Source organism: Oryzias melastigma, linkage group LG8 (genome assembly GCF_002922805.2).
Source record: "Oryzias melastigma strain HK-1 linkage group LG8, ASM292280v2, whole genome shotgun sequence".
Classification (NCBI taxonomy): Eukaryota; Metazoa; Chordata; class Actinopteri; order Beloniformes; family Adrianichthyidae; genus Oryzias; species Oryzias melastigma.
In genome coordinates, this window is record NC_050519.1 from 10,817,447 (window position 1) to 10,843,972 (window position 26,526).

The 26,526-nt window shown below is 39.3% G+C and overlaps 1 protein-coding gene across 5 annotated transcripts in view; it reads right to left on the reverse strand.

Moving 5' to 3' along the window:
* Nucleotides 1-25,591, reverse strand: part of cyth1a (cytohesin 1a) — a 36,460-nt gene extending 10,869 nt beyond the window's left edge. The window contains exons 1-3 of one of the 5 annotated variants that reach the window (XM_024272056.2): nucleotides 25,474-25,591; nucleotides 2,027-2,109; nucleotides 81-145 (exon numbers count right to left, since the gene is read on the reverse strand). In XM_024272056.2, coding sequence (XP_024127824.1) covers nucleotides 81-145; nucleotides 2,027-2,109; nucleotides 25,474-25,492 — 167 coding nt within the window. In that variant the 5' untranslated portion in view covers nucleotides 25,493-25,591. Of the gene's footprint in view, nucleotides 1-80; nucleotides 146-2,026; nucleotides 2,110-5,327; nucleotides 5,561-10,475; nucleotides 10,901-19,587; nucleotides 19,864-25,473 lie in introns of those variants that run through there. The other 4 variants (XM_024272054.2, XM_024272055.2, XM_024272058.2 and 1 more) reach the window with 4 other exon arrangements.
* Nucleotides 25,592-26,526: the final 935 nt, after the last annotated feature.

Sequence of the window (26,526 nt, forward strand, 5' to 3'; positions counted from 1 at the left end):
TTTCCAATGGGGGACCTCAGTGCTTGCTTTGTCCATTAATTTTTACAGTCTATGGGGAAAACCCAGAGAACTTTTCTCACCTTTCCTCTGTGGAATCCAGGTTCTCGATCTCACTGTTCACTTCTGCTATCTCATCCTTCAGCCGCTGCAGAGCAAATAAACACAAGAGTTATTAGCATCCCAAGAAAAGGCCTAGATCCTGTGTGCAGACACCAAAGCGAGGAGTGGAAGGGTGTGAGCGGATATTTGTTTAAAAAGGGAAAGGTCCATTTGAATACAAAGGCTGAGGCTGAATCACCTTGATTTACACGAAAACTAGAGATTTAGCAAAGAGGCTAATGTTCATTTCTGTGATTCTTCCTCTACCTGCTCCAGAACGGAGCACATCAGCGGAAAACCTCAAACGAAGTAAGAAAGCATGTAAGTGGATTGTATTTTGGGTGGCATTTCAGTGATTAATGACCCCGGAGGCAGATTTAATGAACCGGGCTTTCTGGTGCCAGACGGGCATCAAAGATGGAAGAAGGGGAAGACTGTGTGGTGAAAACAAACAACTCTAAACAAACCGCTCAAGAAAATATGAGTATACAGGCTGGGGTTGGCTGTGGTCATGTGGGAAAAGTTCATTCACACCCGCTACAATGTTAGTCTATGACTTCTGAGGCACAAAGCCATCTCAGTGAAGAGCGGACCACAAAGGGAACATCTGTGTTTTCAAGGCCTGCGCAATCACAACACATTCCTCAGATGCTTGCGCCCACAAACAAAGGCTTTGCTCATAGGGAATAAAAGGGGGCTGTGGTGGGGGGGCTTGACATGCTGGACCAGAGGAGGACAATGTGGGAGTCGCCGAGGAGGCGAGGGGTCAGTGTGCGGAGCGCGGAGAAGGTGAGAAAGGAAAGAGGGGGGCAGTAGTGGGACGGGGGGCGAGTCAGTGAAGGTGAATGTCTGTGAGGTCATTCATGAACAATGCCAACACAATGGACGTCCATGTTGAGGTATTTACCAAATATTTACAGTCACAGGACAACTGTACAGTGTTCTAGTACTGCCATTAACTCAAAAGTAAAGAAAAAAAAAAAAAAATTTTCATGGATGAAAACAACAAATCACTTCAGGGAAATTCTGCTGAGCTGATTTGAATCCCTGAATGTGGATGGAAATCAACTCTGTCGACAGTCATGGAAGCAGAGGGCTTCAGTTTTACATCATCTAAAGAAGACAAAAAAAAAAAAAAAGCAACAGTAAAGGTCTCGTAAATAAAAAGAACACCAGAAAATACATGAAGATGAAGGAGTTTTCGGAACTAGACGTCTTAAAAGTTGAGTTTTTCATTGTTTACATAGGCAAAAATGAGACCTAACCCTTATTTTTTTTTGGAAGTTAAAACTGTTTTTTTCCTTCTTCTTTTCTATGCATTTACACAGGCTGGGTATCACCACTCAATTCCATTAGGTTTTGAGTTTACACATTTAGACGCATTTGTTTAGAAATACATTAGTAATCTAAATATTTGTTTTGAAGATATTCATATTAATCTGATACATTTCACATACTGTAATAGGTATCAGTAAAATAATAATGAGATTGTTGATGGCATACAGTGTCACGTGGTTAGAGAAGCTCCTACAATTGTTCTGCCTCTCCTGGAGGGCGTTTCAGTTTGGGCACTAGGAGGCGATTACGCTGTAGCATTACACCTTATTCCAGAAGAAGAAACTTTTTTTAAGACCACAAATGTGTACTTTTAAAAATATTTCCTTAACAGAGTTTTAAAAATTCATGCCTGTCAGTATATAAGGATGTTCATTTAGTCGACCGAACGCAACATCCTATGTGAAATCACGTTATAGGTTAGCATCAAGCTAGGGGCCTTTGGATCATGTGTTAGATCGATCTCTACTTTTATGGATCAATTATGAAGCTTAAATCGATTCAGACCTATTAATTAATTAACTAACCCATCCCTAATATTTTCAGTACGAGGTTGTTTTTCTTCTAGATTAGAAACATTTTCTGCCATTACCTGAATGTCCTGCAGAAGCTCCTGCTTGCGCCTGCGGATGTTCTCCAGCTCCTGCTGCTCCTCTGGAGTGAGGTCATCTGGCACTGGAAAGAAAACAGGAGAAAAGATGATAAACTTACTCTTTTAACATGTAAAGCCTATAAAAGGGTGAGCTGAAATTAGTGACAAAAATACTATTCCTGGTAGGCAACTATTTTATATGAAATAAAACGCGAGTTTACTTGAACAAAAATGTTTTCAGAATCAGCTCCATAAGCAAAAACGTGACGAGTCCAAAAGGCCTGACAGCTCCTGACACTCACACAATGGATGGTTATTATTAGCTTGATCTGTGCCAACTACTAAGGGGCAAGCAGTGTGTCCTAGATGAAACTGCTTATGCATGTGCAACCCTTCCCTGCACTGAAAGCAAGGGAGACCGGCATGATCAGCAGTTCACATAAACGCAAACCAAACGTTTTAATTTTTCCTCAGAGAAGCTTCGGACTTCCTTATTTTATGTTGAAATTGCCACTTCAAGAAACAAAAACAAGCAATTCTCCTGAGTCAGCAGGACTTTAATAATATTATGGTCCACCTATAATGTTTGCCCGCTTCTGATGAAGAGGTCAAACTCCTTAAAAGTGATTAGCCTGGAAAACCTGCATTACGGAGTCAGTGGACTAAAGCTTAGCAATCACCTGGCACAGCAATCAATAAAAGCAAGCACACCAGCTGCCAGCCATCGGAAAAAAGATGGACTTTAGTGTGCTGAGTGCACACAAAAAACAAGACGACGATATAAGAAAGAGTTTCTCAAGATCCAAACAAATATGTTATTCATTTGCATGGTTCTTAGCAGATTAGAACATCTCGCTCTATTTTTTTTTTTTTTTTTTTTTTTTTTTGCACAATAGACAAAAACAAGTCTGAGGATCAACATGAAGCCGTGATGTCCTCATGTTGTGTTTACAGACAGCATGAAGAGGAGGACAACTAACCTGAGGCAAACTTTTACACCACAACAACCCTAGTGAACCAAGTAACCATGGAAACCCAATAGACAAAAGTACTAATATGACAAGAGCTGCTGGAGAACCAGTAGGATGGAGGATGAGTGTAAAGCAAAGACGATCTCCCTTTTCTGGAAACATAATGTCAGGTTGGATGTCGGTGAGGGAACAACACCACATATCTGAAGACAAGAGGCCAACATGGCAACCACAGCATTCCTGACGAAGAAAAGCCACAAAAAAAAGAAACGGAACTAAAGACATGTTGTCAAAAGAGCTATAATTTGGCACAAAAGAAGTGGGAAAATCCATGTCTTCACTTTAACTTTCCCTCCCATCGCTGGAGAGTGTACTCCAAAATATATTATATTTGCAACAATAATTGATCAAAATGGGTCAGATGTTTTGGGCGTAGATGCTAATCAAGATCCATTATGGGAAGGGACCAACTCCACCCTGATTGAGTCAGAGGAGGATTCCTTTTAGAGTTGCAGAAGCCACTTTTTAAAGGAACTTTTATAACCTTTTCAGCATGAATAAAGGAGATGAAATATGACCAAAAAATGTTTTAATGCCAAGTATTCTGTAAAGTCTTTAATGCTGTTCATTCACTGAAAAATGAAAGTTTCAGCTCAGCATCGTCACAGAGGCCCAAGGCCACAGACTCCAGACAAATTATTTAAAAGATTATTTCAGGAATTTCTTTTTGGTTTCAATTAGAGCTTTAAACCCCATCTAGACTTTGTGTTTCAGCTCCTAGTATTGAAGGACAGCTGAACAAGTTCAAACAAAATAACCATTAAAAAAGCTGTACTTTAACCCCTCTGGGGTAATTTTTTAAAAAGCTAACAAAGTAGAACATTCCGTCTTTCTACATCAAACTTTCAGGTAAATTTTTGCCTCACAAATGCTTTTATTCTTATTTACTGACAGCATTATAGCTGTTTCTAGAATCACAAACTTGTTTTTAGTGAGGCTTAGGTCAACACCGAGTACCAGGGGTGGGACGTCAAGGGAGGTACCGATTATAGCTTCCCCTCCCACAGCGGCAAAGTTGACAATCCTGATTGCAGGAAAAAAAAGAAAAAAGAAAAAAAGTCATCTAATCTCACCAAAGGATTCTCCTTGGAAAAATTAGGCAATTAGAGTTCTGTGTGCTCAAAAGATCGCTCTGCACCCTCCCTATAAACGTGACCCAAATTAAGAACCACCTCTCAGCACTGAACCAAGAGAAACGCATTACAGCTTCCAAACAAAACCACTAATAAAGCCACACTTTTGATGCACATGATGTGTAAAAATTGACAAATTATTACCATCATATTTAAACTTTCCACTTTTATTCTACCTAATGCCTTACATGTTTAAAGTCAATGTAAAGAAGTCAAAAAAACATGATCAAGTTTTTTTCCTGTCAGTTAATTTATCTAAAAATGTGCTAAAAGCAGCCGCCCACCCCCTCGAGGTCTCCGAGGGCTTAAATCAATCGACCTCTTGCCAGAACCAATAACTGTCCTAACGTTAAGAAAAAGCAGCGTTCTTCACGATAATGCACAAAACAAACGATCAATAGTCCTTGCCAGCACAAATCTATTTAATGCTTGAAGAAAAATGTGTCTCCTTTAGCAATAAAAAGGTAGCTTCAAATATGACCCCATCATCATCTCAGACGAAATCTCATTATTAAATCAAATCCCAGGAGAGCTGTATACTTCATCCCCCCACCACCACCACCCCTCCCCATCCCAACAAACAGAAAAGAGAACTCGCCACCAGACTGAAACTGAACACCAGTTCAGCACCCAAGTGGACCGAGTGGGTGGAAGAAGGTGAAGCAGAGAGGGGGGGGGCAATGGCAGGAGAGCACAGGGACAGTGGGAGAGGTGGTGGGACGATCACAGTCCCCCCTTTGTGTCAGCTTCATGTCAGACATGTTCGTAGACAATCGCTGCTTCCTGAAGCCGGTACTAGATGTAAACACCAAAGAAGAGATACTCCTACACTGGAAAATCAAAAGTAAAATAATCAGCTGCCACCATATTAAATCTCAGCATCCCACTGTCTAACATCAGTCATCCTGGTGCCACTCGTCCCATGAAGCAACAAACCATCAGGTCAGTTTGAATAGCAAATCTGTTTTTTAATACAATTCTGCTTCTAATATGGAACAACCAATTTAAAAGTACAGCATGGGGCAAGTCAGAGTTAATTAAATTCAACATTCTTGTGTGTAATGACTCACACAGATGAAATACAAACTGCAGATATAGAATCAATTAACCAGGAAAATTTATTATCAAGGTGCAAACCTGAACAAGAGATTCCCCAAAGTCTTCACAGCTCGTTTCACGTTGAAATAAAATAAAATTTAAAAAATGTAGAGACCAGACGTCCCCTCTGCTTGTTAGATCCGGCCGCTCAGCTCAAGTATGCCAAATATCCACATGTCAAGAGGAGGGAAGGAGACTGATCTTCCGGGAAAGACTTTAGGAGATACCGGCGGAGTTTTCCCAGCTGCAGCGGAGTTATCACAAGCCTGCTCGCAGCACGCCGACAGTGACACAGACCATTCGGGAAGGACCGTTACTCTCTGCCTCTCTCCCTCCGCTGCCCCTCCACATGCTCTACAATAAACATCAGAGCTCCACCTGGTGGTGAATCCACACCGTATGGCCTTATCTGTATTCTTATTTTATAATCCTCCTTAACACTTTCACTTTCTTTCATTACTTGCCACAGAAAGATTGGAAATAAGAGAGAAGAAGAGTGGAAAAAAACACATAAGCCATTTATGGAGTAAAGATTCAGTTAATAAATTACTAATTTCCTTATTTAAATACCAAAACCGAACCTTTAGAATTAGATTAAATAAGCCAAATATATATAAACCTTCACAACTGTTTGCTGACAAGAATAGAGTAAAAAAATAATTTTAATATGTTACCAATACTTAAATTTTAATGTAAATGTCAAGATGTTAATAAAAAGATTTCCCTCATATCCTGATTTGTGACTACGCTCTAAGATGACTAACTGCTGAGTCATCTATGCAAACCAGACCTTCACTCTTTCCTTAGTCACCCTGACTTGTCATGAGGCCGGCCTAACTGCCATGATCACCCCAAATCTAATTTTCAGTTGGAGTCTGAGCTGAAGACAGCAGCGTGTTTCTTCAGCCAAAGCCTGAGTATCTCACTAAATGCTGTTAGACATTCCTCCTGGAGGGTCTGGAGCGTTCACGTTTGTGCAGCATGAGTCTGCGCTTGCTCCAGGGTGTGTCTACAGCAGACGTGAGCACTTCCCCGCGTCTGCCTGGACGGGACTGAGTCAGGCGGGAGGCCCTGCCGCGCCGCTCGCTGTGACACACCGCTCAGACCGGTGAGTGTCACCACGTTGGATTCGCGGGTTATGTCATACGACAAGTCCCGACAGGAAGATGGATTTGATCCTACATCTACACCAGAATAAAACTAAAGCAAAAACAATAAAGATGTCCTTTAGTCAGAAGCATTAAAGCAAAAAGAAAAGCACATCAGTCAGGGTGTGGTTAGTTTTTAACGGCTGCTTCTGTACTTTATTTTTAATTAAAAAAAAACTGACATGGTCTATCATGTGATCTTCAAGCTGGAGTGTGGAATATCTCATCATCTGAAACAAAATCTAAAAAATGTCTTGTTTGTCACTTGACTGAAAAAAGAAGCAGAACCCTTTCAAAATAAAGTAAATGTCATAAGTAATTTTTATAGGACAAACGATAACATTTAGGATAAAAGTTCTGCAGGAGGAAAAACTGCAGAACTTAATTTATTTATTGATTTTATATTATTATTATTGCTACAATGTGCTATATGTGCCATAATGCATGCAACTTACTTTTGAGATGTTTGAATTAAATTTAACAGTTGGTTGCTAGAAAGCTGCTAGAGGTTAGATTCGTTATCATCTATTTTTCATTTGGTTCTCCATGTCTCTGTTTGGTGCAGTGTGATTCAAGTGTTGTTTCTCATTTCCACTCCCCTCTGAGGGAGCGGGAGAGATTTCAGATTCCAGGTGGCTCGTCTTAGCTCCTGTTCTTGGCTGTGGACCTCGCCTCTGGCTACACTATTCAAACACGTAGCTATAGAGCTAGAAAAGCTAATTCTTCTGTAACAGCTATGGTGCATCGCCTGTCTGTCCTGAGAGTAGAGTATCCGAGTGCTTGGATACTCACGATCTGCTCCTGAAATACAAATATTTGCGACGTCCAAGATTGTCGATTCGCGATCGCTATAAATATTGTAGTGTTTGCTCTGAAATGCAGAATTATGTTGGATTTTAAGTTTATGAACCAAAACAAAACCGAAAGAGCAGCACTACTGTCACCGGAAGTAAACAAATCTTTGTGTCGGTGAAGCTTCCGGTTTTCAAAGTAAGACTAGCGAGAGCTTTTTTTCCATTCAAAAACTGAGACTGAAGTTCCGCTCACTGACAAAATTTTAGAAAAAAAATCAGCCTTAACACCAGAGCTTTAGCTCCTGTCTTTACATTCTTTTGGTTATGGTAACTCTTCAACAGTTGATGAAATTATCGTAGCATAAGTTGATTCTGAAACGGAGAAACGCAGCTGATATGCTGCTCTGCATAGAAGTAAAGTGCAGATGTGAGCCCTGGGGGAAAAAAAAACAAACAAAAAAAACAACTTTTTTCATACGGGCTCTGCACAAATATGTAATGCTTAGAACGTAAAATGTGAAGAACTTTAAGGATGGAAAAACTGGAGAAGATTCTCAGGTTTTATAGTTGATTTTATAGTTATAGGTTAAAAAAAATGTGTTTAAAATGACAAACACCATTCCTTTCTAGTTAAATAGGTGTTTTTATCAGTTTTGTTGATTCTTAACTCCTTTTTTAAATAAAGGTGTGAATAATGGTGATTTAATACAAATAATGTTAATTTACATCCAGTAAAGACATAGCAAAAAACGTATTAAAAAGTAAGAATAGTGGTTCGATTTGTGACTCGTTGAGCTTGATTCATGAATCGGATCGCCCCCTGAGCAACAATCCAGAGCCCTACCTGGGAGAGGATCCCTCATTTATGTGGACATCCCTAAGGTTTCTTTTTTTACCCTGGAATCAGGTTATTATTATTATTTTTTTTAAAGTTTTTTCTTACTGAGAAGGAGGGTCTTGAGGTCAGGCATGTCCAGTTTAGCGTAGTCTGTTTAGTTTAGCTTAGCAACCACCTATTGTTTATATTTTATGACTGATTATATTTTTGTACAATTACCCATGTGAAGCCCATTAAACCTGTATTATGATATGGGTCTTTATAAAAAACTGAATTTAATTATTTGTTGCTACACAAAACTACTTCTATACATTGCTGACAGCATTAGAAGTGTGACAAAAGAAGGGAAAATATACAAAAATATCATCGTCTCAGTTCAGAGTGAGTTTGTTGTTGAGACTTTGTTGCAGGAATGTTGGGAGCAAAGCGTGTGAAGGAGCTAAAACCGAAGCTTTTTCCTCTTTGTGTTTCTTTCTTTCCACAGCAAACGCACACGAGGTTCAACAACATAAACATCCTCTACATCTATGCAGACCAGTCCATGATTCTGACCAGAGAAGAGCAGCTCGCTTTAATAAACCCTTTTCCGTTTCACCGCTGTTAATCAAACATGGGGTTTAACTCCAGCGTGGGCTTCTCCTAAAAAACAGAGGAGCTTTCACTTCTCACAACACACGTCTAGGACAGTAATCTATCAGAACTAACAACATCCGCCATGAGAGTAAACCAAATATATCCCAAAACAAAAGAGGGGAAACTTTGGAGGTCCACAATTATTTTTTTTATCTTTAGTTTTATCTCAATGCAGCTTTTTTTTTTTATGTTTTTGCCAAAAAGTAAACATGTAAAAGTCACTTCCTGTGCCACCATTTTGGTTTCCTGTTGAGGTTTTTATTTTTTACCTTGTAAAACCTTTAAATAGAATACATATGGGTCACTGTGCTATTCTTATTTTTATAAAAGGGCTTAGTTTCAAAATAAAAGCTCAGATTGACGTAAATGAAGATTAAATAAAACCATTAAAGACATCTGGAATGTTTATGCAACATTAAAAGGGGATAAAACATAATTACTGATGTCAGCTCTTCCCTTGTTTTGTGTTCATTTAATTAAAGTATAATATTGACCTTGATTATTATTTACCTCAACAAATATCATATTTCAACAGGTCAGAGGTTTTTTTCTCTCCATCCTACACATGATATGATGCATTCACGGAAGCCCACCCATAAAATAAATTCATTTTCCATTACAAAACGCAGCCACATAAAATGGCCTAAGTAGAAAGGACAAGTGTAACTCATGGAGGGGAAAAAATGAAATATGATTATGGGAAGATGATGAAGATTATCAAACTACCAGGGCATTAGTGCTGGGCACTGTATTGCTCGGCCCATTAGAGCTTTCAGCGCCACTCATTAGGAATCCATTAGTGACAACTACTTTAACTTCCCAGACCTCCCACCTCCGAGAGCCACAGAGTGATAGACTCCACAGAATCGACTGCTCTGGATGGTAAAAGCGGAGCAGAACCGACGAGGAGCACAGCTGTGGGTTCTGCAGAATACAAAGGCTCTGCAGCTTCCTTTAGGATCAGCCAGCCAGACGTTCAATGTTTTCCAACGTGATTAACAGTGACGCAAGCCAAGGGTGCCAACAACTGCTGGCAGGCCAACCAAGAGGAAGATGAAAGCATCACGCTGGAGAACAAAGACCCTCTGTTTGCTCCTAAAAGCTGCAGCCTCCAGCCATAACTGTCACCGAAAAACAACAAAACGTTAAATTAAAGAACAATTTAAACACTAAAAGCTGTTAGAACTTGTATTTTGGGTTAAAAGTGAAAATATGCTGTCAAAATGAACCACTAGATGCATGTTTATGCATTTGTGTGGAGGCGGGTCTGCCTGCTTTCACACCTGTTGCTTAGTATTCAGTGACAATGTCACTTTTATTTTGAAATTCTCGACATTATTAAGTGTTATTTCGTACATAAATTGTCTGTAGCAAAACTTTCCCCAAAATTATATATATTTTTAATGTTATCACACGCACACACACATTTTCAAGAGCTAAATTTGTTTAAAAAAAACAACTATGTAAATTAAAATCACGTTTATATGAAGGAACAACAAACACAAATATGTGCTTATGTTTCTTTTTTAGTTGGGGTTTTGGTAAACTCTGAAGGGGAAAACTATAAATCTTGCTTCAAAAAATAAAATAAATGAGTACTGAAAAAAAAAAAACACCGGGAGAGAGAATACCAAGCGACGTCACAGTTCACGCGCTTAGTTTGTGGCGTTTTCCATCAACACATTCGACAGCTATTGAATTTCATTTTAAATTTTAAGCTGTCCACCCTCCATTTTAGCGAAATAAAACGTCTTTCCTGGACGATTTTACTCACCCACTCCGTCTTCCGATTTCAACACCATGCTGCTGCTTCTCGTAGTTTCGCAGCCACTGGAGAACCAAGTTTCCGCTTCTCGAGACCCGAACTCTGAATAAGTAATAACTTCAGAACAACAACACGCCTTTGAACGTTGAACACTATCGGTTAAATAAAACACCTAGTAAGTGCCCGAGTAGAAGAACTGCGTTACTATCGCCAGGGAGTGGTTTGAAGAAATCGAGCGGACTTAAACAGGCTTCCCTCCTGAGTGCCGACTTTCTGTCAACTGAAGTTTGACGCAAAAGAGGCTTCCTGTGTGGCCTTTCAAAATAAAAGTCAAATTAACTTAAAAATTTCCATATTTTATAATTTGAACCAGATACTAAAGTATAAGTTTTGATCATAATAATAAAAAAAAAAAAAAAGAAAGTAATAGGATGCAATTTTTTACTGTTAATTAAATGATTAAACTAACAGATTATTTTTAAACTCACGCCAATCATTCATGAAATTATTTTTCTGGTGTTTGTAATATGTTTTTGTGGCATTTTTCTCATGACAAAGGACATATTTAAGGGAAAAAAAATCACATTTAAGTAAACATTTATTCAAATAATTTTAAATAAGGAGCAGATTTAAAAATACTGTAAAAAACTTGTACGGCATGCCACAAGTTCCCAGCTCTGCCCCATGCAAGTGCAATCACTTGCAGATGACTAGAGCTCTTCATTTTCTTCATTCGAGCTGGAATCTGGCTGATAATTGTATTGTAATTTTTATGCACCATGTTATCTTGGGGTTGTGAGGGGCTGTAAGCTAGAAGGAGAGTGTAAACAGGGGGATGATGGGATGTGAGGGAAGGCTTACTTAGCACCAAAGGTCCCACCAAAAACTCTAAGATGAATTCCTAATAAATTACTGCCACTCTGCAGAAATTATGTCCTAGAAAACTAACTTTTTTTTTTTTTTTTTTTTGCCTAAGACATCATAATCATTAAATGAAAGGAGCACACTTTTTAAGTAGATTAAAACATTATCAAAGTGGGACTGTAAAGCATAAATTGGTGTTTTAATTTTGCAATGTATTCCTATTTAATTTTAAATCCAAACCTACAGTTTTAGCTTGTTTGGTGATTATTTAAGCCATATTTATTGTAATGTATTGATGTCCAAATTATTCTCTCTTTCTTTATTAAACCTATTCAATGATTCAAGCTATCTTTTGCTAGACATGATATGCACTGAATCATTTTTCAGTTTAGAAACTGCTTAAACATGGTTGAAAATCCCTCTCATAAATCCTCCACACATCATTTACGTCACATCTTGTGTTGCATCTTATTTTGAAGGTTGATATCCAGCGTTTCCGGTGTCTGTCTTGTTTTCGTAACAGGCAGAAACTACGGCACTGTTGCCATTCTTTGGAACACGCACGCAAACGCATGCCTGTGCACGCTGACGCACCCGTCGTTGGGGCAGGGTGCAGTGGGGGCAGGGAGAAAGTGTCAGAGCAGTTGCTGCCTGAGTTTGCTGAAGCTGCCGGGGCTCAGAGTTCACCACATCCGCCGAGAGCAGACGGTGTGTCGCAAAGTAAATACAAATTAGACAATTAAACGGTTTTTTCCCCTTATAAAGCTGGTGTCACATGACAGAATTTATTAAACCTGACTGTGACCATAAACCTAGACTGAACTTTAATCACCCACAAGGAGAAACTGTCAAAGTACAAAACTTGGAAGACCAAAGAACAATGAAGTAGAAGTTGGATATTTAAATTAGAGAAAATAATTTAAATAACTAAATTCATATATGCAAATGTTCTCTAATAAATTAAAATGATCCATACATATTATAAAAGTCCTTCCTTCTAAGAAAATTTGCATCTTGAACTGCATGACTGCAAACTCTATTGCTAAATAAAGTCCCCAAACATACTTAAAATGTCATTTTAACTATAACATTATTAGATATTACCATTGTTGACATTTTCTGCTTCAAGTCTGGACTTTCACTGCACCTCTGTTACACTATTAACTTTTTTCTTCCCCTGTCACTCAGGTGAGCTGACCATCTTCTGAGTCTGCAAAAATGCAAAGCTAGCAGCAGGGGGAAAGAGCCTGTTCTGTTGCAACCCCAAAACCTGTGTAACAGGGATTTGCACTTCCAAAAGGTAAATCAGCTCACCTTATCCAATTTATCACATTTTAATGTGTTAGTTGTGCATATTTGTTGCTTTTATACTAGGGATGCCACAATAATTTTAATAGTCGACTATAATAATAATAATAATAATAATATAATGATTTCTTTTGCTTAGTCGGCTAATCAGTTCATGCATAAACTGGATGTAAAACACACATCTTAACCATCACTAGCTTTAAACTTGATGCGTTCACACTATATGCTAACTAAAAATAAAGACATTTAGGACGATTGTTTATGAACCCTATTGGAGTTTTGTGGTACCCATCCAGCAAGGCCAGGTGGTCTCCATATGGTTTAAAAGAAAATGTGGGCCTCGAATGGGTTTGTCCACAGTTTCTGTGGTGGCCCCACCTGTGTTTGTACACATTGGCTTTAGTGGGCACTCGGTAGGTTAGCTCGCTATGCTAGCCAGCTTTCCTGGTGGACAGCAGAGCTTGCTAGCTTGCTACAATGGAGCTTGCTAAAGCAGATATTGCTAGCTCGCTACAATGGAGCATGCTGTAGTGGAGCTCGCTACAATGTAGCTCGTTACAGCGTAACTCACAAGCTTGCTACAATGGAGCTCACTAAAGCGGTTCTTGCTAGCTCGCTACAATGGAGCACGCTATAGTGGAGCTCGCTACATCGAAACTCACTACCTTGCTACAATGGAGCTCGCCAAAGCGGATTTTGCTAGCTCGGTATACAACAGAGCTCATTACAGTGGATATTGCTAGCTTACTATGTTGGACCTCGCTACACTGGAGCTGGCTAGCTTGATACAGCAAAAATTGCTAACTCGCTACAAGGGAACTTGCTAGGATGCTACACCGTCCACCAGGAAAGCTGGCTAGCGTAGCGAGCTAACCCACTGAGTTCCCACTTTAGCCAATGTGGGCAAACACAGGTGAAGCCACCACAGAAACTGTGAACAAACCAATTCGAGGCTCACATTTTCGACCCACTTTTAAACCATTTTAAACCCACCTGGATGGGCAGTACCCAAATCTTCCTATATCTTCCTGCGACATCACTACTGACCCATATCAGCACTACTGCGCATATAATTCAAAGACAATGGCAGATGCGGCATTAGAAACCTCAAACATTGGTTTTGAGATTTAAAAAAAACAACTTTAATAGTCGGCATAGTCATGACTAATCGACTAATCATGGCGGCCCTAATTTATACATGTTTTATCTTGTGTTTGACCACTTGCAGCACTTGGGTAATTGTTGTTGTGTCAAAAGTGCTGCAGAAGGTGTGCTGACATGCTTTGAATGGCATGTCAGCATATGAAAGATTCAAGTATTACCTGCTGAAGAGGTGACCCAACTACTTTGGAATTCAAAACAAACCAGTCAGATTTTGTGGTTGTAAACTGAGCCCAAATCATGATTGCACCACCACCGTGTTTGTCCTTTAATTTAGTATAAGTTTTGGTTTTGCTGCTTTATATTGATTTATTTTAAAGTCCAATTTTTTAATCTTTTTACGTTCTTTTGTGAACTTTTTTTAGAAAAACATCCATTGAATTTTTAGCTAAAGTTATAATGTAAGGCTGCATATTTTTTAAAAAGGTTTTCCTTCAAAGCCAAACACAGCTGTGCTGATCTCCAACTGTAAGAGTTCAAACCTGTTCCTGCTTGTAGATGAACAGAGAACGATCAAGAGGAATGCAGATCTCTCCAGGGCCAAACACAGGTTCAAGAAAAAATGCTTTTGTTGCCTTTTTTCTGTCAGCTGATTTATAAAAGAGATTTATTCCTGTTGAGAACTCTGCCAGGATTTAAAGCGCCGCATTGCATCGTTGTGCCACGACCCATGAATGCTTCAGTTGTGCGGCTCAAACGCAGCAACTAAACAATGCAGGCCGTGTGAAAAGGACTTTCAGCTCATTGTTTCGGGTTCATCCATTCCCCTGAGCAGCCCTGCAAATGTGAACCCAGAACAAATGAGGCCACACTACTGTTTGACCTTTCAGCGAGGAGTTCGGGAGTTGTTGTCAGCACACCAGATCTATTGTTGCACGCAGCTTCCTGTTCAGGCTGACTCTCAAATCATGGTGACATATGACAGAATATTTATGCAACATCGAATAACGTCATAGTTGTGAGCAAGGATGCAATTATAGGACATAAAAATCAAACTTTCTAGGCTTAATCAAGAAATATAAGCACTTTTACATTCAAACAGCACATCTAAACTTTCAGCAATGAACTGCACGACAATTTGAAGTAAAAATCTGCTCTTCTCAGCCGGCGGCAATCTACATACTGTGAGAAAAAATCAAGACAGAGCATTTTCTTTGAGCTTTACCACAGCAGGGGACCCCCTTTAAACTTATGAAATCTGCATACATTTAACATGAAGCAATCAGTATCTGCCTTATCTGCTGATTGACATTTCAATCAAATTAAAGAGCCATAATGAGGTTTGTTTTCATTACCATCACAATGCAGAAGATAAGGAAATGTATACACACGTGACAAATCCAGGAAATATTTTATAGGTTTCGATTGAGATTTAACAAAGACATTTAAAAAATGTAGCACAAAAATGACACTTTTAGCTTCACTTTCACCTCTGCATGTTTTCAAAACAGTAAGTCACAGCAGCTTGATGGTTCAGTTGGCCGCATGCAGGACTGGAGAATGTTAAACTAGGGTTCATTTCTCAGGAGGCACAATCAGCTTACTCTAATGTGTGTCCCGAGGTAAGGCCCTTCACACTACTATCTAACTATGTAGTCACAGGGGGCCTCTATGATGTGGTCCCCAGCTCGGATAAAACAGGCAGGATTGGGTCAGGATGAACGGCAAGAGTACAACTAAATCATATTTAAATAATTAAAATAAAAAATAGTGCTAGTTTCAACTTCCCTTTTTGTTTCATGAGGTTTTGTTAGGATGTTTGAAGTCCCTAAACAGCCCAATGAGAAGAAAAGTGATGTCAACAGTGCCCTCTGGTGGCACTTCCTAGTAACTACAGCAAACCCTCAACCCAAAGACAGCTGGAATAGATTTTTTCCCGTATAAAAATATATAAATGCATTTAAATATTTTTTTCTGTATTTTAAGTACCCTTACACTGTAAATCTTCAAGGACAAGAACATTACAAACTGTCCTCATGTATTTTTCAGACTATAAAGTACTTTAATGAAATACTACATTAATATTAATCAACTGACATTGGATTTTAATTTAATTTAAGATTATTTTTTAAATTAATAAAAAATTAAAAGGGAACCCAAAGGTGTCTTTTTATTTCATTATCTGTCTCTGCCAAAGTGAAAAAAAATAAAGTAGTCGCAAAGTATCTGGTAAACATTTAAAAAACCAGACATGAGAAATCCTCCAGCGACCACAAATGTGATCGCACATCGAGCAGACATTCTTAAGCATTAGCTCTGCCTCATGAATCATTGCAGAAGATGCTTTCAAGAGCCGTGTGCTCTATTTGTAGGTGCAGGCAGGCAGTGGTAATTAGACCTTTGGATTAATGTGGCCTATAATTTTATGGATCAGAGGGAGGAGAGACCTGAAATAGGGGATGACATTTAGCTCTGATATTGCTTCACTGATTTTCGTGGGAACAAGGAAAGCTTTAGAGAGAATTCCAGACAACATACAACAAGTCTTAACTTTGTAATCATCTGCACCCTAATGTGTATAAATACCAATTTAGGCAGTTGTGTGTAATGACCTTACAATTATTTATAAAGCAGTGGGATGTCTGTGCTGAAAAAGTTACATTAGCTCAGTTTTTTACATTTTCTTTCCACCAGAAAGCTCTGATTTGAGTAAAACATCTTTCTGTAAATATAATTTGCTATTACAGCAAAAAAATGGATTACATGAACAATAGTATTTAATTTCTACATCTAAAATGTTGGATATTATCCAGCTTATTACACTTCTGACACTCTTTTAATTCTCTATAAATCCTTTTATAATAAAATAGATTTAAATAAATGTGCAAATTTATCTTAAAATAAATGTAAAATGAATACATTTATTTTGTATTACTTTTAAAAGTATTTAAGAGGCAAAACATTTAAAACCAAGTGTGTTTGATTTTTCAGAAGTGATGGAAACAACCTAGAAAAGCTTCTAATAGATCATTACAACCTCCAAAAACATAGATCTGATATCACCCTCTTCTACCTGATGCATCAACTATTTTTGAAACTCTTACTACACTACTAGTTTTGTTTTACACTAATTTATATTTCCAACTGACCCTGATACTCCAGATGAGTGTGGACTGCACCTGCACCACAGTGCGGTTCGTAGCGGCTGATATCAGTGAGCTAGAGGGACAAAATATCAGCTGCAGATGGTAGAGTTCCCCATTATTCACATTATGCACACGAAACCACAGACAAAAGTAATTTACAGCTGAGAATGGAGCCAAAAAACTCAGTTATTTGTCAGTTTTGTGAAAAAGAGAAGTGAAAGAGAAAACTGCAGACGGTCTAATGTGTCACTGAGAGAGTTATATTTTAGCTTTTCCCTCATGTCTACTGTTGACTCCTTTAAAATCACTGTTAGGGTTTAGTTAGCAAATAGTCAAAAATGTATGATTCCTGATTGAAAATACACATTTAGAGCTTACAGCACAATCATGTTTAAAGCTCAAATATGGTAGACTCACAGCAACACCAGAAAAGTTGAAGAATATGATTTTGAAAACGATTGAGAAAGCTTTTTCTAAATCTTGCAGAATATAAAAAACAACTAGAAAATCTGTCTGTCAAAGTTCATTTGAACGTTTACAGTCAGGCTGTGATAATCGGTTTGAAAAGCTGGATGGAGAGGAATGCAACACTGGCATTTCCGAGCATTACACACTTCTGAACTGGCTGGATGTTGCAGCATTGCTAAGAACAAGAACACCACGTCTGTTGAAAATTGGGTGCGGTCGTACATCGAGACCTTAAAAAAAAAGGAACGATCTCCAGCTTCAGCTGGGATCTCTTGAAAGATAGATTTATTTATTTTTAATAAATGTTTTCCGTTAGACTATTAAAGATCCACCGAGGTCGTGAAATGGTTACAGCAAGAAGACGCTGGTTCAAATCCCATATATGTGACTGTGTATGACGCAGGGTAAATCCCACCTCCACCTGACAGTAGCTGGGATAGGCTCCAGCAACCCAGTGACTCCAAAAGTTTACGGAGCACTAATCCAACCGTGAGACACAGAGGTGGGAGAGTGATGATGTGGGACTGTAATCCGGTGCATGGGAAGATGAAATATTAATCATACTGACATTATAACTTGCATATAGCACGTTTAACGGATCGAAGGCTCAATTTTGAAGCTAAAGACTCTTATCTCCTTAGAACAGAGGTGTGCAACCTGCGGCTCCAGAGCCACGTCTGGCTCTTCAGCCCCTCCATTGTGGCTCTCTGGTTCAAGAAAAATACAACGGTCTAGTTTAAAAAAGTAACTGTAAAGTAAAGTAAAAAAATAAATAAAAAAAGTTATATAGATTATCACTCTGCGAGGCTCCAATGCACATTTGCCATAGAATAACTAAACTAACCAAGAACAAAACATTTTGACCTCATGGTTCAAAAAATAGAGTTAATTAGCTCAGTTTTTATTTTTGAAATTTAGATTTATTAATTTCTGGCTAAGAAGCACCAAAATGTTTATATTTATATATATATATATTTTTTCATTGCTGATATTACACTACCTACCACTGGATTTGCTCCATCGAGATGACCCTATGTGACACAGGAAGTCTTTTATTTTGAAGGAAAGTCTTGTGAACCTCTGTTCACTGTTTCATATTTGGAAAAAAAAATCTTAAAATTTGTTTTAATTTATGCCAAAAAAGTATAGTTTATTTATATTTCTCATAAAATAACAATAACATAAATACAAAGTATGTCTTCTTTTTTTAAATGACGTGTGGCTCCTATAAGTGTTAAAGAGACCTCTGCCTTAGAAGAATAGACCTTGTTTTCTCTTATTTTGGGAACATTTGGGATTTACGTTTACGCCCCTTTTTTAGGATTTATTTATTTAAAAGAGGACAATGCAATTTAAAAGAAAACCACATGATAAACAAGATAAAAAAATTTTAAAGACACCAGAATTAGCCAAAAGGCTAGTTTTCGTCTGTGGTCCCCTGGCCATGATGACACAAAAAGCAGTGAGAATAATGAAAATGTTCATCTCAATAAACAAACCATCAAGAGATTCTAAAAAGACTTCTGCAAAAGTTCCTAAAAACTTTTCGTATTCTCCGAATAAACCAAACAACTTCTTGTGAAATGTCCAAAACACCGAGAGGAAAATCCTCTTTTTGCACACGTTGATGCTGAGCAAGGTCTTTGGAAACCACTGAGCCAGCAGAGCGTCCCTTTTGGTTCGCGCTCAGTCAGCTGATCCACAGCAAGTCTGTTGAGGTCACGACAACATAGAGCACCAAGACTCCCAGTGGCACTCCACCCGGTGGTGAAATGTCAACTATTGCATCAGATTAGCACATACTTGAAATGACGCACACTTCGATTTCATTCCAACCACATTATGACAGAATTGGGAAGAATAAAAATGCATCTTCTCCTGCTATGATCACATCAAGAAAGGAGTTTGTTGGGTTTTTCAATAAAAATGTAAGTGTCACTAAAGTCTCACCTGTTAATGTGACTGTATAAGTGTCACAAGGATACTAAATCTGCTAAGTAATAGCATTAGCTCGCACTCCCTCGGCATGCGTGCCCATTGCTGGGGTTTAAACACGAGCCCGGTTAAGCCGTGAGAAGCTCCTTCTATTTCTGTTCAGCTGTTTGCTTGATTCATGTGGGTCACACCAGCGTGCTGCGAATCAACAGGTCCCCGAAGAAGCCAAACAAAGCAAATGATTCCACTTTATAGGATTTAAATGATAAAAAAAGCTGACATATCTGACGTGACTTTACCCCGAGGATCCTGCTGCAGAGCCTCCACAGCCGGACACAGGAATGTCTGAAGGCTGGACACACAGAGTTCATTCAGAGTCCCCATTGCTGCAGCGTGGAATCCGCCTTTCTGTTCGCAGCCGTCTGAAGCGTCACTCCCTCCTTTATCGTGAACAATGAGACGGTCGACAGGGGAAGTGGTGGAGCCCCTGTAAATATCCCCCTTTGTCAACAGATGCTCCTGCTGTGAGGTCCTGCTTCTGGAGTCCACAGCCGGATGGCTTCTCCACTCCCTCTCACACACTCCCTACTTTCTCTTCCCCTTCATTTATAATCTGCAACTTGCTGGAGAGCTAAAAAACACTTCTGCTATCTCCGCGTTCCCCTTTCTGCAGCATCGTCTCAGCCTCTTCTGTTCTTCCCTTTGATCTGAACTCCAGGTCGACTTAAAGCATCAGTTAATCGTCTAAGATGAGGTGCATCACTGAATTCTGGGTTAAATCCTCCAACTTCTAGATGCTTCAAAAGCTGTGTATAAAATAAAAAATGTAAGGTAGCATTGTTGCTTGGCAACAGCTAAGAAAAAAATGATGTGCTGCTGGCTAAAAGACTCTGAGGCTTTTATTTGATTAGGATTTTGTTTTTGCTGCAACACAAACACATGCTGGGGTCGTCTGGAAAGCACACAGACGGCTGCACACTAAAATAAAACAGTTTTTAAAACTTATTATCTGATTTTTTGTTTACCGTCTCCGCACCTCAGACACCTCTCACTGTCACTTATCAATCACTCCTTCCACTCCGTGTCAGTCACGCTCTTACTCAGAGTGAGGCAACCTCTGCCTGAGTGAGAGGACTTTTAAAAAAGACTGCATTTCCATTCGTTTGGACGTCTCTCCAGATCTAACCAGTTTAACCCAGTTTATTTCCAGGGTCTCGCTGCAAAATGACCCTTATGTGAACCGCAGTGTCAGTCACTGCTCCCAGAAATGCTGCAGCTGCACATCATGCAGAGCAGCTCTGTCACTGGAGGCAGAATGAGGCAGAGCAGAGTCAGCTGGGATGCCTATCCTCAGTTTTTTATTTTTTGCATATTCTTTATTAACTTCTGGAGGATGAAGGTAGACTGACTCAGCAAACTTTTAGGTGATAAAATCAGAAACATGATGTCATCACCTTATATGTTCACTTTATTCCAATAAAGCTCACTTTTTAAGCACTGCTGCTGATTCTGCACCACGAAATATGACTTACTAATGAAAATCAGTAAACATTAACGCTATGGACAATTTAAAAGTTATGCTAAAGCTTAAAGATAAACAAGCACTTTTTTTGTTTGAGCAAATTACAATTTAATCTGTAACGCCATCCTTAAAAATCGATTATTTTCCTTGTAATTCTGGTGTCTCTCCATAGATAGTGCACGGCAAATTAAATTTGACGTTTGTCTAGGTCAGAGGTCAAAAACCCTCAACAATTAAAGAGTCATTTGATTGGATTTCTTCCTAATAACAATCCAGGAGAACTACAAAGTCTGACTTCACCCTTTAGAAAAATAAAAACACAGATTTCTATGTTAGTGCTACTATTAATATATGTAAATAAACAGTTGTTTTTTGGGTTTTTTTTGGCATAAATAAAACGTACACATAAGTAGAAAATGCTATTTCTTCTAAATGAATGACTTCCTTTCAAAATAAAAGACACCCTGTTACAGTTAGCATCATCTCAAGGCAGCAAACGTGGTAGTTGGTAGCTTAGTGTCAACATTGATTTAAAAAAAAAAAACTTTATTTTACTATTTACGGTGTAACTCAGTCAGAAATTTGTAAATCTCACTAATCAAAATGAAATCAGAGCTAATTAAATGACGTTTTTTGGATTATTTGACAGAGTTTGTTTTATTTTGAAGGGGTGTGCTGTCAGAAGTAAAATAAATGGAAATGGTTGTGCAAAGAAAATTCTATTAATTCAATTACTATAATAATTTAAAACATATAAATAAATGGCTACAAAAACATAGTTGCAGTTTATTTTTACTCGGTTTTGGTCTGTAAAAAACTGGACCAAATGGCTCTTTCAGAATCAAAGGTTGCAGACCCCTAGTCTAGGTGCAGAAAGTTATTCTGTATTCATGTAGTGTTGAAAGATGTTTTCTTTTTCTGATGTTAATGTGTGTTTTATGAGTTGGATGGTCATTTTCCCGACCGTTCCGATGCCACACGAATGCAGCATTTCTCTACGTTTGTATTTTGTCAAAGTTTTGGAAATGTAAAAAAAAAAGTTCGGTTTTAAATATATATATATTCATTTTCAATAAATATTGAAATTGCTTCGACCCTTCTGAGTCAAAAAAGTTTGTCCATCTTGGTTTAAAGTCTGATTTTCTGCTTTGAATCCTGAGCAGAACTATATGTTCTGAGATTGGACTGCCACTGTGTGGACAAAGCATGCAATGACACTTTTTCTTCAGGAAAGAAGAAAAAGTGTTTTGCAGACCTAACTCAAACTCAATTTACCTAGAGGCCACTGAAGGCAGAGTCTGGCTGAGACTGGACCGTACGGGGTTTCATTTGTGCCAAAAATATGTTTTTGTGTCTATGTCTAAATCTATGGTCCATTGTCTATGTCTACTGACAACATTTTTTCTGAACATTTGTTTATGTCTATGTACTACAAAGCCAGAGGTGTCAAACTCAATCGCACAAGGGACCAAAATTCAAAACACACTTTAGCCCGAGGCTGAACTGGATAAACATTAATTGAACACATTAAAAATACATTTTGAAACTTTAAAACCGTAACTTTTTAACATAGTTATGAAGTAGATATGTAGCATTACCTGCGATAATGCTAGACTGAATGCTATAATTTGAATTTGGCCGCTGAAGATGCTGGTGCCGATGGTTGAAAATGCTGAAATTGATAGCTGAAAATACTGAAGCTGATAGATGAAAATGCTGAAGCTGATAGATGAAAATGCTGAAGTTGACAGATGAAAATACTGAAGTTGATAGATGAAAATGCTGAAGCTGATAGATGAAAATACTGAAGTTGATAGCTGAAATTACTGAAGCTGATAGATGAAAATACTGCAGCTGATAGATAAAAATGCTGAAGTTAATAGATGAAAATGCTGAAGTTGATAGCTGAAATTACTGAAGCTGATAGCTGAAAATGCAAATGGAGATAGCTGAAATCACTGAAGCTAATAGCTGAAAATGCTGAAGCTGATAGGCAGCTAAATGCCAAATTAGCCTAAAAACATTTTAAAAAAAGCTTATATTAGCCAAAACAACTAGCATGTAGCTGAAATATTAGCTAAACTCCAAAATAGCTTAAAAAATCGTAGTAAATACCAAAGTAGTCCAAAAAGGTAACAGAATGCTAATTTTTAGAACTTAAAAACTGTACATTTTTAAAATAGTTATGAATAATAAAAAGGCAATAATATTCCAGAATAATTTAGCTTAAACCTTAAGTGAAGCTTTGGCACAATTTCAGTAAGGAAGATCTACTTCCTCTCAGGTATGCAGGTTGTTTCATTGTCACTCTTCATGCCACCAATTGGTATGCACCGGAACCCAATAGCTGAAGTACTCACTTTCTTCACAACCAATCACAATCAAACTTCTGCCTTTTAAATTTCAGTAAAGTTGTGTTTTTTCAAACAAGATTTCTCCAGCCCAGAGAAAAGACAGGAGCTAACGACGCTAGCAACTGTTACTAAGGACTTATCTAACGAACCAGATCCAACGACAATAGCAAACGCAAAGTTTTAAACATAAAGCAAGCTGAAACATCACAAAGCAAATACAAAGCTATCATCAAAGAAGCATAGACATGCAGAAGATATTGCTTAGCAGACACTCAGTTTCCATATTGAAGTAGGACTTTAAACGTAAACATCAACTTTGGGGTCACAAATGGCCCGCGGGCCTCCAGTTGAGACCCCTGGTTTAATACACCTTGGACATTTGAATGCAAAATCCTTTCCCTTATGTCCATCCATCCATCCATCCACCTTCTTGGCCGCTTCTTCCCTTTTCGGGGTCGTGGGGGTGCCGGAGCCTAACCCGGCTACTGATGGGCGAAGGCGGGGTACACCCTGGACAGGTCGCCAGTCTGTTGCAGGGCCTCAATCACACACCCATTCACTCTCACATTCACACCTAGGGACAATTTAGAGTCACCAATTAACCTATGAAGCATGTTTTTGGACGGTGGGAGGAAGCCGGAGTCCCCGGTGAAAACCCACGCATGCACGGGGAGAACATGCAAACTCCACACAGAAAGGTCCCAGCCGGGAGTCGAACCGGGGCCTTCTCGCTGTGAGGCAAGAGCGCTAACCACTGCGCCACCGTGCAGCCCTCCCTTTCCCTTATGTTTCAAACTCAATTCAGACCAATATTTGTTGAAAGATCACATGCTGGAGGAACTCCCACACAGCAGCATCACCTCTGATGACTCACAGCTTCTAACACAGCTGAACACGCTCGCCACAGCACAAACTGGATGCATTTAGGAGACAGTTTCCTGAAACTTTGATGGACTCCGTCCTTCCTTCTTAATGTGAGCGTTGCAGATTTATTAATGGAACAGTTGATTTATTTTTAACCGTTTCATCTGACATTCCTGGTTTCAAATTTGCTTCAAGCGCTAGAGGCAATGATCTGCTGGCTGCTTTTTGAAGTGATTTTGAGCCAAATGAGGCTTGTTGAGATTTGCTGCTGAGCGTCCTTTGAAGATCAGATCTTCATCATGGCAGACGCAGCGGGAGGACGTCAACCTGCAGGCCAACGTGAGCGCTCGTGCCTCTCACATCAATCACTCTATCTAAAGGGAGGAGGGAGGAACGCTTCGGCAGAACCACAAAAGCCACATGCACCTGCGGATGTAGAGCACCACGCCTATGAGGCACATCCAGTTTCCTTTGTATGTGTGCACATTCTGTCATGCAAAGAGTAACCGAACAGGTGCAGGTATACAAAAAAAAAGACATTTAGACACCATGCAACTAGAAGCCTTTGAGTCTTCAAACATAGCCGCACCCTGTTAATCCCAGGATAGCAGATTTTGGCTCCTAGCAACATCCCAGGAGCAAAGTGCAACATCATAGCACTCCTCATAAATGTTATAAACTAAATCCAAAGATTTTATGGGAATCTGCAAGGATTTGAGAGTGTTACAGCACTTCCATCCTCTCCTCTGGCTGTGGGTTTGCTAGAGGAGGTGTCAGTGACAGTGAGTGTGACTTTAATGTCCTGACAGCTTCACCACGTCTCGCCTTTCACTGCCAACCCTCTCTGATAATTACATAATCATCGACTGATGCCTCAGATGCTCGGTGAAAGCGATCAGCCCAGCTCCCAGCTTTATTTCCCTGCCATAAAATACATAAAAGCGCCACATAACTTTGCTTTGTTGCTCAATAAGTTTTCAAATGTGATTCTCTGCAATGAGGCTAGATCTATTTTGGGATGCATTAAAAGAGAGAGAGAGAAAAAAATGCTGAATAATTGAGGTGAGGATGACAGTCTGCTGCCTCATCACCATGATGTCAGGATGTAAAATGATGGTCACTGCAGATCATCCTGGCGTGACAACACACCTATGAATGAGTAATAAAGACAGCTTTGTTTTTTGTCAGAGGAGTAGCTGTCAGGGCTGCAGATGTGCTCAATAATTCAGCATGCAGATCTTTTTATAGCCACCTGTTTCTAAAGCAGCTAAAACGTGGCGTTTGCAGCTTCTCCGGACTTCATCAAACAGAAAGCGAGTCCTCATCGTTCCTGCTTGGAGCTCGTTTAAAGCACAGCAGTCTCTGGAACAAACCGTGCTAAAAACGTGCCAACCAGAGCTTAATCTGCTGGATAAATTGTTGAAAAAAAAAGCACAAAGGCGAACCTTGGTTCTCCCCGTCCATCCCGGTGGTTCTGCCGCTGCAGGCGTCACTGAGCGGGGATGTCTCTGCACGAGCGCCCGAAGCGATCCGGATACCTGCTCTCCTCCTCCTCCTCCTCCTCTTCCTCCCTCCTCCTGACTCTCCTCCTCCAACATGTGATCACTTTCTGGTCGACATGAGGTGTTTTCACTTCCAGCTGCTGCTGCCTGAACTATTTAGCCACAAGGGGGTCCAGCTAAGTCTGGACCTCCTGTGCCGGTCCAAAGTCCGGATCAAATGCAGGGTAGTGTCAGGAAGGGTTAAAACTCTCTCCGACCTATAAACATCAATTTATTTGTATTTGTATTTATTTGTTCTTATTTGGAATCACATGCTTGAATACACAGCTTTTTAAAACAACCAAGAACAAGATCAATTTGATTGTTTGTAACCCCTCTCTTTATTTTCTCAAGACTTTTTGCCAGGCAACAGATGCAAATATTGTTCTCGTTGTTCTTAATCTGTTCTGCCTGGATAAAAAAGGTTAATAAAAAAGAAAAAATAAATAAAAAAGGGAAAATTATACAGAGCCCCAAAAGGAACATTGAGAAAAACAGTACTATCTACTATCGCACCGGTTAGTCTCTGGTGCGCAACGGATAGTATCTGGTGCGCACCAAATAGTATCTGGTGCACACCAGTTAGTATCTGGTGCACACCAAATAGTATCTGGTGCACACCAGTTAGTATCTGGTGCACACCAAATAGTATGTGGTGCACACAAGTTAGTATCTGGTGCACACCAAATAGTATGTGGTGCACACCAGTTAGTATAATGTGCGAACCAGATAGTATCTGGTGCACACCAAATAGTATCTGGTGCACACCAGTTAGTATCTGGTGCACACAAGTTAGTATCTGGTGCACACCAAATAGTATGTGGTGCACACCAGTTAGTATAATGTGCGAACCAGATAGTATCTGGTGCACTCCGGTTAGTATGGTGCGCACCGGTTAGTATCTGGTGCGCACCGGACAGCATCTGGCGCTCACCAAATAGTATCTGGTGCACATCA